Source organism: Petromyzon marinus, chromosome 84, assembly GCF_048934315.1.
Source record: "Petromyzon marinus isolate PM22_M1 ecotype Great Lakes invasive population chromosome 84, UKy_Petmar_22M1.pri1.0, whole genome shotgun sequence".
In the NCBI taxonomy this organism is placed as follows: domain Eukaryota; kingdom Metazoa; phylum Chordata; class Hyperoartia; order Petromyzontiformes; family Petromyzontidae; genus Petromyzon; species Petromyzon marinus.
In genome coordinates, this window is record NC_133749.1 from 2,672,884 (window position 1) to 2,694,181 (window position 21,298).

The 21,298-nt window shown below is 50.1% G+C and overlaps 1 protein-coding gene across 1 annotated transcript in view; it reads right to left on the bottom strand.

Moving 5' to 3' along the window:
- The window catches only part of BAZ1B (bromodomain adjacent to zinc finger domain 1B), a 33,924-nt gene extending 13,274 nt beyond the window's left edge, over positions 1 to 20,650 (bottom strand). Inside the window, exons 1-2 of the mRNA XM_076057801.1 lie at positions 19,929 to 20,650; positions 3,701 to 3,817 (exon numbers count right to left, since the gene is read on the bottom strand). Of these exons, the coding sequence (XP_075913916.1) occupies positions 3,701 to 3,817; positions 19,929 to 20,140 (329 nt within the window). The 5' untranslated portion in view covers positions 20,141 to 20,650. The remainder of the gene's footprint in view (positions 1 to 3,700; positions 3,818 to 19,928) is intronic.
- Between the last annotated feature and the right edge of the window lie 648 nt (positions 20,651 to 21,298).

The following is a 21,298-nucleotide window of genomic DNA, read 5'->3' on the forward strand; positions in this document are numbered from 1 at the left end:
AGAGACACGGGGGGAGAGACACGGAGAGACACGGGGAGAGACACGCGGTGAGAGACACACGGGGAGAGACACACGGTGAGACACACGGTGAGACACACGGTGAGACACACGGTGAGAGACACACGGTGAGACACACGGTGAGACACACGGTGAGACACACGGTGAGACACACGGGGACACACACACGGTGAGAGGAGAGACACACGGGGAGAGACACACGGGGAGAGACACACGGAGAGACACACGGAGAGACACACGGAGAGACACACGGAGAGACACACGGAGAGACACACGGTGAGACACGGGGAGAGTCACACGGTGAGACACGGGGAGAGACACACGGGGTGAGACGCACGGGGAGAGATGCACGGGGAGAGACGCACGGGGAGAGAGACACGGAGAGACACGGGGAGAGACACGCGGTGAGAGACACACGGGGAGAGACACACGGTGAGACACACGGTGAGACACACGGTGAGACACACGGTGAGAGACACACGGTGAGACACACGGTGAGACACACGGTGAGACACACGGTGAGACACACGGGGACACACACACGGTGAGAGGAGAGACACACGGGGAGAGACACACGGGGAGAGACACACGGAGAGACACACGGAGAGACACACGGAGAGACACACGGAGAGACACACGGAGAGACACACGGTGAGACACGGGGAGAGTCACACGGTGAGACACGGGGAGAGACACACGGGGTGAGACGCACGGGGAGAGATGCACGGGGAGAGACGCACGGGGAGAGACGCACGGGGAGAGACGCACGGAAAGAGACACACGGTGAGACACACGGTGAGACACGGGGAGAGACACACGGGGAGAGACACACGGTGAGAGACACACGGTGAGACACACGGTGAGACACGGGGTGAGACACGGGGAGACACACGGGGAGAGACACACGGGGAGAGACACACGGGGAGAGACACACGGGGAGACACACGGTGAGACACACGGTGAGACACGGGGAGAGACACACGGGGAGAGACACACGGGGAGAGACACACGGGGAGAGACACACGGGGAGAGACACACGGGGAGAGACACACGGGGAGACACACGGTGAGACACGGGGAGAGACACACGGGGAGAGACACACGGGGAGAGACACACGGGGAGACACGGTGAGAGACACACGGTGAGACACACGGTGAGAGACACACGGGGAGACACACGGGGAGAGACACACGGGGAGAGACACACGGGGAGAGACACACGGGGAGAGACACACGGGGAGAGACACACGGGAGAGACACACGGTGAGACACACGGGGAGAGACACACGGTGAGAGACACATGGGGAGAGACACATGGTGAGACAAACGGTGAGAGACACACGGTGAGAGACACATGGGGAGATACGGGGAGAGACACACGGGGTGAGACACACGGGGTGAGACACACGGGGAGAGACACACGGGGAGAGACACACGGGGGAGACACACGGTGAGACACACGGTGAGACACACGGTGAGACACGGGGACACACATACGGTGAGACACGGGGAGAGACACACGGTGAGAGACACACGGAGAGACACACGGTGAGACACACGGGAGAGACACACGGAGAGACACACGGTGAGAGACACACGGAGAGACACACGGTGAGAGACACACGGAGAGACACACGGGAGAGACACACGGAGAGACATGGGGAGAGACACGGTGAGAGACACACGGTGAGACACACGGTGAGAGACACACGGAGAGACACACGGGAGAGACACACGGAGAGACATGGGGAGAGACACGGTGAGAGACACACGGTGAGACACACGGTGACAGACACACGGAGAGACACACGGGAGAGACACACGGAGAGACACACGGAGAGACATGGGGAGAGACACGGGGAGAGACACACGGGGAGAGACACACGGGGAGAGACACACGGGGAGAGACACGGGGGGAGAGACACGGGGGGAGAGACACGGGGGGAGAGACACGGGGAGAGACACGCGGTGAGAGACACACGGTGAGAGACACACGGTGAGAGACACACGGGGAGAGACACACGGAGAGACACACGGTGAGACACACGGTGAGACACACGGTGAGACACACGGTGAGACACACGGTGAGAGACACACGGTGAGACACATGGTGAGACACACGGTGAGACACGGGGACACACACACGGTTAGAGGAGAGACACACGGGGAGAGACACACGGGGAGAGACACACGGGAGAGACACACGGGGAGAGACACGGGGAGAGACACACGAGGAGACACGGGGACACACACACGGGGCTGTTGTTATTGGTGATGTTTGTTGTTGTTGTTTGTGAGGAGACTCACAGCTCTCCCACACCCCCTGCTCCTCGTCCTCCTTGGCGGTGTTTGTTGTTGGCTACAGCTGTTATTTGTGTTGTTGGTGTTGTTCATTATTGTTTGTTGTGAGTGTTTGTTGTTGTTGTTTGTTGTGAGACTCACAGCTCTCCCACCCCCTGCTCCTCGTCCTCATTGGTGGTGTTTGTTGTTGGTTACAGCTGTTATTTGTGTTGTTGGTGTTGTTTATTATTGTTTGTTGTGAGTGTTTGTTGTTGTTGTTGTTTGTTGTGAGACTCACAGCTCTCCCACACCCCCTGCTCCTCATCCTCCTTGGTGATGTTTGTTGTTGGGTACAGCTGTTATTTGTGTTGTTTATTATTGTTTGTTGTGAGTGTTTGTTGTTGTTTGTTGTGTTTGTTTGTTGTGAGACTCACAGCTCCCACACCCCCTGCTCCTCGTCCTCCTTGGTGATGTTTGTTGTTGGCTACAGCTGTTATTTGTGTTGTTTATTATTGTTTGTTGTGAGTGTTTGTTGTTGTTTGTTGTGAGTGTTTGTTGTTGTTGTTTGTTGTGAGTGTTTGTTGTTATTGTTTGTTGTGAGACTCACAGCTCCGCCACCTCCTGCTCCTCGTCCTCCTTGGTGGTGTTTGTTGTTGGATACAGCTGTTATTTGTGTTGTTGGTGTTGTTTATGATTGTTTGTTGTGAGTGTTTGTTGTTGTTGTTATTGTTTGTTGTGAGACTCACAGCTCCGCCACCTCCTGCTCCTCGTCCCAGGCCTCCTTGGTGGTGTTTGCTGTTGGCTACAGCTGTTATTTGTGTTGTTGGTGTTGTTCATTATTGTTTGTTGTGAGTGTTTGTTGTTGTTGTTTGTGAGGAGACTCACAGCTCCCACACCCTCTGCTCCTCGTCCTCCTTGGTGGTGTTTGTAGTTGGCTACAGCTGTTATTTGTGTTGTTTATGATTGTTTGTTGTTGTGAGTGTTGTTGTTTGTTGTGAGACTCACAGCTCCGCCACCTCCTGCTCCTCGTCCCAGGCCTCCTTGGTGGTGTTTGTTGTTGTTGTTGTTTGTCGTGTTTGTTATTGTTTGTTGTGAGTGTTTGTTGTTGTTTGTTGTGAGACTCACAGCTCTCACACCCCCTGCTCCTCGTCCTCATTGGTGGTGTTTGTTGTTGGCTACAGCTGTTATTTGTGTTGTTGGTGTTGTTTAATATTGTTTGTTGTGAGTGTTTGTTGTTGTTGTTTGAGAGAAGACTCACAGCTCTCCCACACCCCCTGCTCCTCATCCTCCTTGGCGGTGTTTGTTGTTGGCTACAGCTGTTATTTGTGTTGTTTATTATTGTTTGTTGTGAGTGTTTATTATTGTTTGTTGTTGTTGTGAGTGTTGTTTGTTGTGAGACTCACAGCTCGGCCACCTCCTGCTCCTCGTCCCAGGCCTCCTTGTGCGTGAGCTGGGAGCTCCCTGTGCTGCGGCAGGTCCACACTCGCTGGGCGTAGCGTCGCTCTCGCTCCTCAAACTCCCTACAGCGGCAACGTCGTCACCATCAGCCGTCATCAACGTCGTCATCAACGTCGTCACCACCAACTACGTCGTCATCAACTAAATAGTCAACGTCGTCGTCATCAGCAGCAACGTCTATCATCAACTACATCGTCATCAACTACATCGTCATCAACAACTACATCGTCATCAACTACATCGTCATCATCAACTACATCGTCATCAACTACGTCGTCATCATCAACTACATCGTCATCAACTACATCGTCATCAACTACATCGTCAAGATCAACTACATTGTCATCAACTACGTCATCAACTACATCGTCATCAACTACATCGTCATCATCAACTACATCGTCATCAACTACATCGTCATCAACTACGTCGTCATCAACTACATCGTCATCAACTACATCGTCATCAACTACATCGTCATCAACTACATCGTCATCACCAACTACATCGTCATCAACGTCGTCGTCATCAACTACATCGTCATCAACTACATCATCATCAACTACATCGTCATCAACTACATCGTCATCAACTACATCGTCATCATCAACTACGTCGTCATCAACTACGTCATCATCAACTACATCGTCATCAACTACATCGTCATCAACTACGTCGTCATCACCAACTACGTCATCAACTACATCGTCATCAACGTCGTCGTCATCAACTACATCGTCATCAACTACATCGTCATCAACTACGTCATCATCAACTACATCGTCATCATCAACTACATCGTCATCATCAACTACATCGTTATCAACTACATCGTCATCATCAACTACATCGTCATCATCAACTACATCGTCATCAACTACATCATCATCATCAACTACATCGTCATCAACTACATCGTCATCAACTACATCGTCATCAACTACGTCGTCATCAACTACATCGTCATCATCAACTACATCGTCATTATCAACTACATCGTCATCATCAACTACATCGTCATCAACTACATCGTCATCATCAACTACATCGTCATCAACTACATCGTCATCAACTACGTCGTCATCAACTACATCGTCATCAACGTCGTCATCATCAACTACATCGTCATCAACTACATCGTCATCAACTACATCGTCATCATCAACTACATCGTCATCACCAACTACATCGTCATCAACTACATCGTCATCAACTACATCGTCATCATCAACTACATCGTCATCAACTACATCATCATCAACTACATCATCATCATCAACTACATCGTCATCATCAACTACATCGTCATCATCAACTACATCGTCATCATCAACTACATCGTCATCATCAACTGCATCATCATCAACTACGTCGTCATCATCAACTACGTCGTCATCATCAACTACGTCGTCATCATCAACTACGTCGTCATCATCAACTACATCGTCATCAACTACGTCGTCATCAACTACGTCATCATCAACTACGTCGTCATCAACTACATCGTCATCATCAACTACATCGTCATCAACTACATCGTCATCAACGTCGTCGTCATCAACTACGTCGTCATCAACTACATCGTCATCATCAACTACATCGTCATCAACTACATCGTCATCAACTACATCGTCATCATCAACTACATCGTCATCAACTACATCGTCATCAACTACATCGTCATCAACTACATCGTCATCATCTACGTCGTCATCAACTACATCGTCATCATCAACTACATCGTCATCAACTACATCGTCATCAACTACGTCGTCATCACCAACTACATCGTCATCAACTACATCGTCATCATCAACTACATCGTCATCATCAACTACATCGTCATCATCTACGTCGTCATCAACTACATCATCATCAACTACGTCGTCATCATCAACTACATCGTCATCAACTACATCGTCATCAACTACATCGTCATCAACTACGTCGTCATCAACTACGTCGTCATCAACTACGTCGTCATCAACTACGTCGTCATCATCAACTACGTCGTCATCATCAACTACATCGTCATCATCAACTACATCGTCATCATCAACTACATCGTCGTCATCAACTACATCGTCATCAACTACATCGTCATCAACTACATCGTCATCATCAACTACGTCGTCATCAACTACATCGTCATCAACGTCGTCGTCGCCACCAACTACATCATCATCAACTACATCGTCATCATCAACTACGTCATCATCAACATCGTCGTCATCAACTACATCGTCATCAACTACATCGTCATCAACTACATCGTCATCAACTACATCGTCATCATCAACTACATCGTCATCAACTACATCGTCATCAACTACATCGTCATCATCAACTACGTCGTCATCAACTACATCGTCATCAACGTCGTCGTCGCCACCAACTACGTCATCATCAACTACGTCGTCATCAACTACGTCGTCATCAACATCGTCATCAACTACATCGTCATCAACTACATCGTCATCAACTACATCGTCATCATCAACTACATCGTCATCATCAACTACCTCGTCATGGCCACCAACTACGTCATCATCAACTACATCGTCATCAACTACATCGTCATCAACGTCGTCGTCATCAACTACATCGTATCAACGTCGTCGTCATCATCAACTACATCGTCATCAACGTCGTCGTCATCATCAACTACATCGTCATCAACTACATCGTCATCAACTACATCGTCAAGATCAACTACATTGTCATCAACTACGTCATCAACTACATCGTCATCAACTACATCGTCATCAACGTCGTCGTCATCAACTACATCGTATCAACGTCGTCGTCATCATCAACTACATCGTCATCAACTACGTCGTCATCAACTACATCATCATCAACTACATCGTCGTCATCAACTACGTCGTCATCAACTACATCATCATCAACTACATCGTCATCATCAACGTCGTCGTCGCCACCAACTACGTCATCATCAACTACATCGTCATCAAGTCGTCGTCGCCACCAACTCCATCGTCATCAACTACGTCGTCATGGCCACCAACTACGTCGTCATCAACAGCAACGTCGTCATCAACTACATCGTCATCAACGTCATCAATTACATCAACAATTACGTCGTCATCAATTACGTCGTCATCAATTACGTCGTCATCAGCAACTACATCGTCATCATCGGTAACATGGTCTGCAGCAGCGGTATTAGCTGCTGTAGCAGCAACATCATCAGCAGCAGCATCATATTCAGTACTAGTCGCGGAAGCAGCATCAGCAGCATCATATTCAGTACTAGTAGCACCATCATCATCAGCAACATTGCCAACAGCAGCATCATAACCAGTACTAGACGCAGCAGCAGGATCATATTCAGTACTAGTAGCAGTAGCACCATCATCATCAGCAACATTACCAACAGCAGCATCATATTCAGTACGAGTAGCAGCACCATCATCATCAGTACGAGTATCAGTAGCACCATCATCATCAGCAACATCAACATCAGCAGCATCATATTCAGTACTAATAGCAGTAACACCATCATCATCAGCAACATTACCATCAGCAGCAGCATATTCAGTACTAGCAGCAGCATCATCAGCAACATCATCATAATCAGTACTAGTAGCAGCACCATCATCATCAGTACGAGTAGCAGTAGCACCATCATCATCAGCAACATTATCATCAGCAGCATCATAACCAGTACTAGTCGCGGCAGCAGCATCATATTCAGTACTAATAGCAGTAGAACCATCATCATCAGCAACATTACCAACAGCAGCATCATACTCAGTACTAGTAGCAGCACCATCATCATCAGCACCGTTATCAGCAGCAGCATCATAATCAGTACTAATAGCAGTAGCACCATCATCATCAGCAACATTACCATCAGCAGCAGCATCATAATCAGTACTAGCAGCAGCATCATAACCAGTACTAGCAGCAGCATCATAATCAGTACTAGCAGCAGCATCATCAGCAACATTATCATCAGCAGCATCATAATCAGTACTAGTAGCAGTAACACCATCATCATCTGCAACATCATCAGCAGCATTGTCAGCAGCAGCAGATTCAGTACCTGTAGTGGCAGCAGCATCAACACACTAATGGAGTGAGTCCATGTGAGTCGCTCTCCTGTTATGCAGGAGAGCGACTCACATAGACTCATCACCCACACACACCCCTCATCACCCACACACCCCTCCTCACACACACCTCTCATCACCCACACACACTGAATCACCCACACACCCCTCCCTCACACACCCCTCATCACCCACACCCCTATTCACCTACACACCCCTCCTCACACACACACACCCCTCATCACCCACACACACCCCTCCTCACACACACCTCTCATCACCCACACACACTGAATCACCCACACACTCCTCCCTCACACACCCCTCATCACCCACACCCCTATTCACCTACACACCCCTCCTCACACACACACACCCCTCATCACCCACACACACCCCTCCTCACACACACCCCTCATCACCCACACACACCCCTCATCACCCACACACACCCCTCATCATCCACACACACCCCTCCTCACCCACACACACCCCTCCTCACCCACACACCCCTCCTCACACACACCCCTCCTCACCCACACACACCCCTCCTCACACACACCCCTTATCACCCACACACATCCCTCCTCACACACACCCCTCATCACCCACACACACCCCTCCTCACAGACACCTCTCATCACCCACACACACCCCTCATCACCCACACACACCCCTCATCACCCTCACACACACCTCATCACCCACACACACCCCTCCTCACACACACCTCTCATCACCCACACACACCCCTCATCGCCCACACACACCGCTCCTCACACACACCCCTCATCACCCACACACACCCCTCATCACCCACACACACCCCTCATCACCCACACACACCCCTCATCACCCACACACACCTCTCATCACCCACACCCCTCATCATCCACACACACCCCTCCTCACCCACACACCCCTCCTCACACACACCCCTCCTCACACACACCCCTCCTCACCCACACACACCCCTCCTCACACACACCCCTTATCACCCACACACGCCCCTCCTCACACACACCCCTCATCACCCACACACCCCTCCTCACACACACCCCTCATCACCCACACACACCCCTCATCACCCACACACACCCCTCATCACCCCAAATACCCCTCATAACCCCTCCCCACAACAACACCAACACCGGTGTGCTGGAGAGTAAATCCACAACATTCACAATTTGAGCAGTAAGACGTTTCGCTGGCAATTACATCCAGCATCATCGAACGATAATCGCTGAAGCAGTAACTAAAATTGGCGCGTTCTGTTCACGCGACAAATCCCTCCCTGATTTGGCCGTGCCGGGTGGCGGCAGGGTTACGAAACAATATTCATATCCACGCGATCTTACCCAACAAACCTTTTATTTTTCGATTTAAAGCTTTCGTGACTGCAATGATTCATCTTCTTTGGTTCTTTCGGTAAAGTCACGTAGAATGAGAATAAAATAATAAATTGATAAAATAAAATAACACAATAATATTCTCACGACGTTTCGGCCACAACACAAGCGGCCTTCATCAGGTGAAGGGAGCGAGACTGTCTGGTAGGACAGCGCTGGAGTGAGAGAGCCACGTTCAGATCACGGCTTTTAAGCTGTGTGAGAGGAACAAAGAGCCCTCAAATTTCCGTATTATTATTAATAATAATATTGGTGGCGAAAGCGTGCTACGTAATCAACCGTGTAGGCCTAGCCCGCACTGGGCTTCCAGTCTGACAATGGAATGCAGTTTAATATCCTATTGTGAACCCATCTTGATCCAGCCTACACTGTCATTCCCCACCCCAAGGTCCTAGCGATGTGGGGATGCAGATCTTCTCTCCATGTAGAGAGGATCTTGCGTGTAAATCTACGTGTCCATCTTCTGCATCTTCTTGATCTTGTAGATACTCACAATGTCGATCGTCTTGCATTAAAGATGTAGATCTTCTGCATATGTAGATCTTGATTTAAAGCTTTCGTGACTGCAGTAATTCATATTCTTAGTTTTTTCGGTAAAGTCACGTTGAAGAGAAACAACAAAATAATAAAATATATAAAACAATAAAAAATTCTCACGACGTTTCGACCATAACTCAAACACACCTGAAGATGACCGTTTGAGTTATGGTCGAAACGTTATATATATTTTATTATTTTGTTGTTTCTCTTCAACGTGACTTTACCGAAAAAACTAAGAATATATGTAGATCTTCCAGATGTTCGACATGCAGATGCGAAACATTCTAGATTTGAAGCTTTCGTGACTGCAAGGATTCACTCTTTGGTTTTATTCGGTAGAGTAACGTAGTTAAAAAATAAAGTAATTCAATCGATTACGTAGAGGCGGAGACACGTGACTTTACCGAGTTAAAGCCAAAAGGATGTGAAATATGTAGAGATGCAGATACTCTCTCTGCATTCCCAAGTCGAGGCTTTTTCGATCTGTGGGTGACCCCAGATGATATCCCCCGTGCAAGCCACATCTTGTAGATCTTCTACATTTAGATATTCTTCATAATAAAGGTTTTTTTTGGGTTAGATCGCGTTATTTATAAATGTGTCGTAACCCTCCACCACCCGACACGGCCCAATCAGCAAAAAAAAAGTGTCACGTTGACAAAAGACAAATAATTCACTACTTTAGCCCCATACCGGTGTGTTGAAGAGTGAATCCACAACATTTACAGTTTGAGTTGTACTGTGACGTTTCGCTGGTAAATACATCACCAGCATCATCGGGCAATTCGCCAGAATGGTAAAGCCCTCACTTGCTCCCGGTTTTATATAGAGCAGCGGGGTGACGTCATCACTTAACTCATATCAGGTGCAGTGATTAGAGGCGGAGGGGGGGTATTGTAATTATATAATCGATTAGTAATCAGTCATTGATTATGATTAATCATATAGTGATCAGTCATTGGTTATGATTAATCATATAGTAATCAGTCATTGGTTATGATTAATCATATAGTAATCAGTCATTGGTTATGATTAATCATATAGTAATCAGTCATTGGTTATGATTAATCATATAGTAATCAGTCATTGTTTATGATTTTTGCTGATTGGCCGTGTCGGGTGGTGGAGAAGTTACGACACATTTATAAATGACGCGATCTAAACCAAAAAACCTTTATTATGAATAATATTGGTCGCAAAAGCCTACGTGTTAAACTGATTTAGATATTCTACATGTAGATCTTCTACATCATCTTCGACATCCAGATCTTCGGGTCTATGGGTGACCCCAGATATTTTCCCCGCGTAGCAAACCCCCAGACTATGGAACTCTCTTCCACGAGACATGTTGGGGGATGGTAATCTCTATGCGAGTCTGGAGAATTTTTTTTCAACGCGGTCTTAAAACCAATTTATATTTAATTTTCAGTTAATTTAGTAAAAGTGGGATTCTTGAAACGTATTCATAATGAAATTATTTTGTTTATGCCGGGTGTCTATTGCTGCTGCTGCGTCCTGCGCTTTGAGATGCTGCAATTATATAAATTGAATTGTTATTAATCAGGGGACAAACCTGTATTATGTATTCTGGATCATTGATCTCTCAACATCACCCCCCAGGCAAGATGGCGTCGCTATTCACACATCTGAGTGACGTCACACGCGCCCCGCCCCCCCCCCAATTGACGTACTACGTCCGGTCGGGCTACGGGGGGCGCGAGGGTGACGTCATCGCTGGGCGACCCTTTCCCCGCGCCATGGCAGAGTTTCTTGGGTTTCGCGGACAGAGGAACTGTGTCTCTGTCTCTACGTGTGTCTACGTGTCTGTCTCTACGTGTCTCTCTCCGTCTCTACGTGTGTCTCTGTCTCTACGTGTGTCTCTGTCTCTCTCTCTATGTGTCTGTCTCTACGTGTCTCTCTCCGTCTCTACGTGTCTCTCTCCGTCTCTACGTGTCTCTCTCCGTCTCTACGTGTGTCTATGTGTCTCTGTCTCTACGTGTCTCTCTCTACGTGTGTGTCTGTCTCTCTCTGTCTCTCTCTCTACGTGTGTCTCTGTCTCTCTCTCTAGTGTCTGTCTCTCTCCGTCTCTCTCCGTTTGTCTCTCTACGTTTGTCTCTCTCCATCTATCTCTCTCCATCTGTCTCCATTTCCTCTTTCTCTATCAAAAATGTCAATTAGGGAAGCCAGAAACAACACCCATATATTATTGGTCACACAGAGACCCATAGACTATTGGTCACACAGAGACCCATAGACTCAAACAGAGACCCATAGACTCACACAGAGACCCATAGATTATTGGTCACACAGAGACCCATAGATTATTGGTCACACAGAGACCCGTAGACTATTGGTCACACAGAGACCCATAGACTATTGGTCACGCAGAGACCCATAGACTCAAACAGAGACCCATAGACTCACACAGAGACCCATAGATTATTGGTCACACGGAGACCCATAGACTTTGGTCACACAGAGACCCATAGACTATTGGTCACACAGAGACCCATAGACTCACACCGAGACCCATAGATTATTGGTCACACAGAGACCCATAGACTTTGGTCACACAGAGACCCGTAGACTATTGGTCACACAGAGACCCATAGACTATTGGTCACACAGAGACCCATAGACTATTGGTCACGCAGAGACCCATAGACTATTGGTCACACAGAGACCCATAGACTATTGGTCACGCAGAGACCCATAGACTCAAACAGAGACCCATAGACTATTGAGACCCATAGACTATTGGTCACACAGAGACCCGTAGACTATTGGTCACACAGAGACCCATAGACTATTGGTCACACAGAGACCTATAGACTATTGGTCACACAGAGACCCATAGACTATTGGTCACACAGAGACCCATAGACTATTGGTCACACAGAGACCTATAGACTATTGGTCACACAGAGACCCATAGACTATTGGTCACACAGAGACCCATAGACTATTGGTCACACAGAGACCCATAGACTCAAACAGAGACCCATAGACTCACACAGAGACCCATAGATTATTGGTCACACAGAGACCCATAGATTATTGGTCACAGAGACCCATAGACTCAAACAGAGACCCATAGACTCACACAGAGACCCATAGATTATTGGTCACACGGAGACCCATAGACTTTGGTCACACAGAGACCCATAGACTATTGGTCACACAGAGACCCATAGACTATTGGTCACGCAGAGACCCATAGACTATTGGTCACACAGAGACCCATAGACTATTGGTCACGCAGAGACCCATAGACTATTGGTCACACAGAGACCCATAGACTATTGGCCACGCAGAGACCCATAGACTCACACAGAGACCCAGACTATTGAGACCCATAGACTATTGGTCACACAGAGACCCGTAGACTATTGGTCACACAGAGACCCATAGACTATTGGTCACACAGAGACCTATAGACTATTGGTCACACAGAGACCCATAGACTATTGGTCACACAGAGACCCATAGACTATTGGTCACACAGAGACCCATAGACTATTGGTCACGCAGAGACCCATAGACTATTGGTCACACAGAGACCCATAGACTATTGGTCACACAGAGACCCATAGACTATTGGTCACACAGAGACCCATAGACTCAAACAGAGACCCATAGACTCACACAGAGACCCATAGATTATTGGTCACACAGAGACCCATAGATTATTGGTCACACAGAGACCCGTAGACTATTGGTCACACAGAGACCCATAGACTATTGGTCACGCAGAGACCCATAGACTCAAACAGAGACCCATAGACTCACACAGAGACCCATAGATTATTGGTCACACGGAGACCCATAGACTTTGGTCACACAGAGACCCATAGACTATTGGTCACACAGAGACCCATAGACTCACACCGAGACCCATAGATTATTGGTCACACAGAGACCCATAGACTTTGGTCACACAGAGACCCGTAGACTATTGGTCACACAGAGACCCATAGACTATTGGTCACACAGAGACCCATAGACTATTGGTCACGCAGAGACCCATAGACTATTGGTCACACAGAGACCCATAGACTATTGGTCACGCAGAGACCCATAGACTCAAACAGAGACCCATAGACTATTGAGACCCATAGACTATTGGTCACACAGAGACCCGTAGACTATTGGTCACACAGAGACCCATAGACTATTGGTCACACAGAGACCTATAGACTATTGGTCACACAGAGACCCATAGACTATTGGTCACACAGAGACCCATAGACTATTGGTCACACAGAGACCTATAGACTATTGGTCACACAGAGACCCATAGACTATTGGTCACACAGAGACCCATAGACTATTGGTCACACAGAGACCCATAGACTCAAACAGAGACCCATAGACTCACACAGAGACCCATAGATTATTGGGCACACAGAGACCCATAGATTATTGGTCACAGAGACCCATAGACTCAAACAGAGACCCATAGACTCACACAGAGACCCATAGATTATTGGTCACACGGAGACCCATAGACTTTGGTCACACAGAGACCCATAGACTATTGGTCACACAGAGACCCATAGACTATTGGTCACGCAGAGACCCATAGACTATTGGTCACACAGAGACCCATAGACTATTGGTCACGCAGAGACCCATAGACTATTGGTCACACAGAGACCCATAGACTATTGGCCACGCAGAGACCCATAGACTCACACAGAGACCCAGACTATTGAGACCCATAGACTATTGGTCACACAGAGACCCGTAGACTATTGGTCACACAGAGACCCATAGACTATTGGTCACACAGAGACCTATAGACTATTGGTCACACAGAGACCCATAGACTATTGGTCACACAGAGACCCATAGACTATTGGTCACACAGAGACCCATAGACTATTGGTCACGCAGAGACCCATAGACTATTGGTCACACAGAGACCCATAGACTATTGGTCACACAGAGACCCATAGACTCACACAGAGACCCATAGACTATTGGTCACACAGAGACCTATATACTATTGGTCACGCTGAGACCCATGGATTATTGGTCACACAGACCCGTAGACTCAAACAGACTCAGACTTACACAGAAACCCGTAGCCTCATCACTCAGAGACCCATAAACTGATTACATAGAGACCCTTAGACTCACCACGCAGAGACCCATAGACTCACTAAACAGAGACCCAGAGATTCATCACGCAGACTCGAAGACTCACCACAGAGACCTGTACACTCACCACAGAGACTCGTAGAGTAATTAACCCACTCACCTACCTCACCAATCACTCCCTCATTGACTCAATCACTCCCTCACTAACTCCCTCACCAATCACTCCCTCACTAAGTCACTCACCTCCCTCACCAATCACTCCCTCACTAACTCACTCACCTCCCTCACCAATCACTCCCTCACTAACTCATTCACCTCCCTCACCAATCACTCCCTCATTCACTCACTCACCTCCCTCACCAATCACTCCCTCATTCACTCACTCACCTCCTTCACCAATCACTCCCTCATTCACAGACTCACCTCCCTCACCAATCACTCCCTCACTAAGTCACTCACCTCACTCACTAACTCACCTCCTTCACCAATCACTCCCTCACTAACTCACTCACCTCCCTCACCAATCACTCCCTCACTAACTCACTCACCTCCCTCACCAATCACTCCCTCATTAACTCCCTCACCAATCACTCCCTCATTAACTCACTCACCTCGCTCACCAATCACTCCCTCACTAACTCACCTCCCTCACCAATCACTCCCTCATTAACTCCCTCACCAATCACTCCCTCACTAAGTCACTCACCTCCCTCACCAATCACTCCCTCACTAACTCACTCACCTCCCTCACCAATCACTCCCTCACTAACTCACCTCCCTCACCAATCACTCCCTCACTCACCCCCCTCACCAATCACCCCCCATTAACTCACTCACCTCCCTGACCAATCACTCCCTCACCAATCACTCCCTCACTAACTCACTCACCTCACTCACCAATCACTCCCTCACTAACTCACTCACCTCCCTCACCAATCACTCCCTCACTAACTCACCTCCCTCACCAATCACTCCCTCACCAATCACTCCCTCACTAACTCACTCACCTCCCTCACCAATCACTCCCTCATTAACTCACTCACTCCCCTCACTAATCACTCCCTCACTAACTCACTCACCTCGCTCACCAATCACTCCCTCACTAAGTCACTCACCTACCTCACCAATCACCCTCACTAACTCACCTCCTTCACCAATCACTCCCTCACTAACTCACTCACCTACCTCACCAATCACTCCCTCACTAACTCACTCACCTCCCTCACCAATCACTCCATCACTAACTCACTCACCTCCCTCACCAATCACTCCCTCACTAACTCACTCACCTCCCTCACCAATCACTCCCTCACTAACTTACTCACCCCCCTCACCAATCACTCTCTCACTAACTCACTCACCTCCCTCACCAATCACTCCCTCATTAACTCACTCACCTCGCTCACCAATCACTCCCTCACTAACTCACTCACCTCCCTCACCAATCACTCCCTCATTAACTCACCTCCCTCACCAATCACTCCCTCACTAATTTACTCACCCCCCTCACCAATCACTCCCTCACTAACTCATTCACCTCCCTCACCAATCACTCCCTCACTAACTCACTCACCAATCACTCCCTCACTAGCTCACTCACCTCCCTCACCAATCACTCCCTCATTAACTCACTCACTCCCCTCACTAATCACTCCCTCACTAACTCACTCACCTCCCTCACCAATCACTCACTAACTCACTCACCTCCCTCACCAATCACTCACTAACTCACTCACCTCCCTCACCAATCACTCCCTCACTAACTCACTCAACTTCCTCACCAATCACTCCCTCACTAACTCACTCACCCCCCTCACCAATCACTCCCTCATTAACTCACTCCCCTCACTAATCACTCCCTCACTAACTCTCACCTCCCTCACCAATCACTCCCTCACCTCCCTCACCAATCACCCCCTCACTAATTCACTCACCTCCCTCACCAATCACTCCCTTACTAACTCACTCACCTCCCTCACCAATCACTCCCTCACTAACTCACCAATCACTCCCTCACTAACTCACTCACCTCCCTCACCAATCACTCCCTCATTAACTCACTCACCTCCCTCACCAATCACTCCCTCACTAACTTACTCACCCCCTCACCAATCACTCCCTCACTAACTCACTCACCTCCCTCACCAATCACTCCCTCATTAACTAACTCACCCCCCTCACCAATCACTCCCTCACTAACTCACCCCCCTCACCAATCACTCCCTCACTAACTCACCTCCCTCACCAATCACTCCTTCACTAACTGACTCACCTCCCTAACCAATCACTCCCTCACCAATCACTCCCTCACTAAGTCACTCCCTCACCAATCACTCCCTCATTAACTCACTCACCTCCCTCACCAATCACTCCCTTACTAAGTCACTCACCTCCCTCACCAATCATTCCCTCACCAACTCACTCACCAACCACTCCCTCACCAATCACTTCCTCACCAATCACTCCCTCACCAAATCACTCACCAATCACTCCCTCACCAACTCACTCACCAATCACTCCCTCACCAACTCACTCACCAATCACTCCCTCACCAACTCACTCACCAATCACTCCCTCACCAACTCACTCACCAATCACTCCCTCACCAGCCACTCCCTCACCAACTCACTCACCAATCACTCCCTCACCAACTCACTCACCAATCACTCCCTCAGGAACTCACTCACCAATCACTCCCTCAGGAACTCACTCACCAATCACTCCCTCACCAACTCACTCACCAATCACTCCCTCACCAACTCACTCACCAATCACTCACTCACCAACTCACTCACCAATCACTCCCTCACCAACTCACTCACCAACTCACTCACCAATCACTCCCTCAGGAACTCACTCACTAATCACTCCCTCACCAACTCACTCACCAATCACTCCCTCACCACCTCACTCACCAATCACTCCCTCACCAACTCACTCACCAATCACTCCCTCACCAACTCACCCACCAACCACTCCCTCACCAAATCACTCCCTCACCAACTCCACCAACTCACTCCCTCACCAACTCACTCACCAATCACTACCTCACCAACTCACTCCCTCACCAATTCACCCACCAATCACTCCCTCACCAAATCACTCCCTCACCAACTCACTCCCTCACCAACTCCACCAAATCACTCCCTCACCAAATCACTCCCTCACCAACTCACTCACCAATCACTCCCTCACCAACTCACTCCCTCACCAACTCACCCACCCATCACTCCCTCAACAACTCACGCACCAATCACTCCCTCACCAACTCACTCACCAATGACTCCCTCACTAACTCCCTCACCAATCACTCCCTCACCAACTCAAACACTAATCACTCCCTCACCAACTCACTCACCAATCACTCCCTCACCAACTCACTCCCTCACCAACTCACCCACCCATCACTCCCTCAACAACTCACTCACCAATCACTCCCTCACCAACTCAAACACCAATCACTCCCTCACCAACTCACTCACCAATCACTCCCTCACCAACTCACTCCCTCACTAACTCACTCCCTCACCAACTCACCCACCAATCACTCACTCACCAATCACTCCCTCACCAACCACTCCCTCACCAACTCACTCACCAATCACTCCCTCACCAACTCACTCACCAATCACTCCCTCACCAACTCACTCACCAATCACTCCCTCACCAACTCACTCACCAATCACTCCCTCAGGAACTCACTCACCAATCACACCCTCAGGAACTCACTCACCAATCACTCCCTCACCAACTCACTCACCAATCACTCCCTCACCAACTCACTCACCAATCACTCCCTCACCAACTCACTCACCAATCACTCCCTCAGGAACTCACTCACTAATCACTCCCTCACCAACTCACTCACCAATCACTCCCTCACCACCTCACTCACCAATCACTCCCTCACCAACTCACTCACCAATCACTCCCTCACCAACTCACCCACCAACCACTCCCTCACCAAATCACTCACCAACCACTCCCTCACCAACTCACTCACCAATCACTCCCTCACCAATTCACCCACCAATCACTCCCTCACCAAATCACTCCCTCACCAACTCACTCCCTCACCAACTCCACCAAATCACTCCCTCACCAACTCCACCAAATCACTCCCTCACCAAATCACTCCCTCACCAACTCACTCCCTCACCAACTCACTCACCAATCACTCCCTCACCAACTCACTCCCTCACCAACTCACCCACCCATCACTCCCTCAACAACTCACGCACCAATCACTCCCTCACCAACTCACTCACCAATCACTCCCTCACTAACTCCCTCACCAATCACTCCCTCACCAACTCAAACACTAATCACTCCCTCACCAACTCACTCACCAATCACTCCCTCACCAACTCACTCCCTCACCAACTCACCCACCCATCACTCCCTCAACAACTCACTCACCAATCACTCCCTCACCAACTCAAACACCAATCACTCCCTCACCAACTCACTCACCAATCACTCCCTCACCAACTCACTCACCAACTCACTCCCTCACTAACTCACTCCCTCACCAACTCACCCACCAATCACTCCCTCACCAACTCACTCACCAATCACTCCCTCACCAACTCACTCACCTACCTCACCAATCACTCCCTCACCAACTCACACCCTCACCAACTCACTCACCAATCACTCCCTCACCAACTCACACCCTCACCAACTCACTCACCAATCACTCCCTCACCAAATCACTCCCTCATCAAATCACTCCCTCACCAAATCACTCCCTCATCAAATCACTCCCTCACCAAATCACTCCCTCATCAAATCACTCCCTCACCAACTCACTCCCTCACCAACTCACCCACCTCACTCCCTCACCAAATCACTCCCTCACCAACTCACCCACCTCACCAACTCACCCACCTCACCAACTCACCCACCTCACTCCCTCACCAAATCACTCCCTCACCAACTCACCAACTCACCCACCTCACCCACCTCACCAACTCACCCACCTCACCGCGCCATCCACTCCACCGCCACGCCATTAAACCCCCCCCCCCCCCCGACAAACTCACCGCCTGTCCTTGAACACCTCTCCCGTGTGCTCTATCACGTACACCTCCTCCTCCTCCAAAGTCTTCATCTCCACCGCATTCTCCTCCACCTCGTCCCGCTGCTGCCGCTGCTGCCGCTGTTGTTGTTGCTGTGGCCCTTCGGCGTCCGCCCTCCCGCCCGTGTCGCGTCTCGGGCCGAGCGGGAAAGGTTTGCGGCCCAATAACGGCGCCATAGTTCTCACACACACACTTTCTCTGTCTCTCTCTCTACGTTCCCCTCTCGTTCTCACCCCACACACACACCCCACACACACACCCCACACACAACCTCTCCCGGGCGCGGCTCGATGGGCGATGGAGAGGCTTCGTTGTTGGGTTGCGGGAGGGTTCTCGTTCGTGGTGGAGAACCGGGGGGCGCCCTTTCAGCCCGGCCGTGGTTTTGCTCTCGCCACCCCCACCCCTCCTCCTCCTCTCCGCCACCGCCGCCGCCGCCGCTTCTCTAGCCACCCGCGTCTGCCCACCACCACCACGGCCACCACCACCACTACCAACCACGACGACGACGACCACCACCGCCGCCGCCTCTGTCTTTCCCACCCCTCCCCTCTCTACCTCCTCCTCCTCAAGGCGCCGATTTCAAAAATGGCGGGAAGCGGACGAGGGGGCAGCCGCGCGCCGCCTCGCGCGATTGGCCCGCGCCGCGTCACGTGGTTGGTAATTGGCGGCGGGGGTGGGGGTGCTGTGGGTGAGGGGAGGGGCTCTGGTTGGGGGGGGTGGTCACGTGGTGCGGGTCCGGGCGCGGGAGAGATGAGGGAGGGGTGGATGGGGGGAATGAGGGGGAGGGGCTGTGGGTGAGGGGAGGGGCTCTAGTGGGAAGGGGGGTCACGTGGTGCGAGTCCTGGCGGGAGAGTTGAGGGAGGGGGTGGGTTGTAGGTGAGGGGAGGGGCTATGGGGGTGGTCACGTGGTGCGGGTCCTGGCGGGAGAGTTGAGGGAGGGGGTGGGCTGTAGGTGAGGGGAGGGGCTATAGGGGGGTCACGTGGTGCGAGGCCCGGAGCTGGCCGTAGGTGAGGGGAGGGGCTCTGGGGAGGTCACGTGGTGCGGATTTGGGCGGGAGAGATGATGGAGGAGGGGGGGGGCTCTGTGTGAGGGGAGGGGCTGTTGGGGTGAGGGGAGGGGCTTTGGTGAGTTGGGTCACGTGGTGCGAGCCCGAGGGGGAGGGGCTCTGGGGCGGTCTGTCTATCCCCAGGTAAGATGGCGTCGGCATTCCGTGGGCAGCGGATGTGACGTCACTCGAGCCGTTCCACTTCTTGTCCCGTCCACTCCCCACCCCCCCTCAAGGCAGACCACGTGACGAGCTCCCCCTCTCTGGCACCCTCCCTCACTGCCCCCA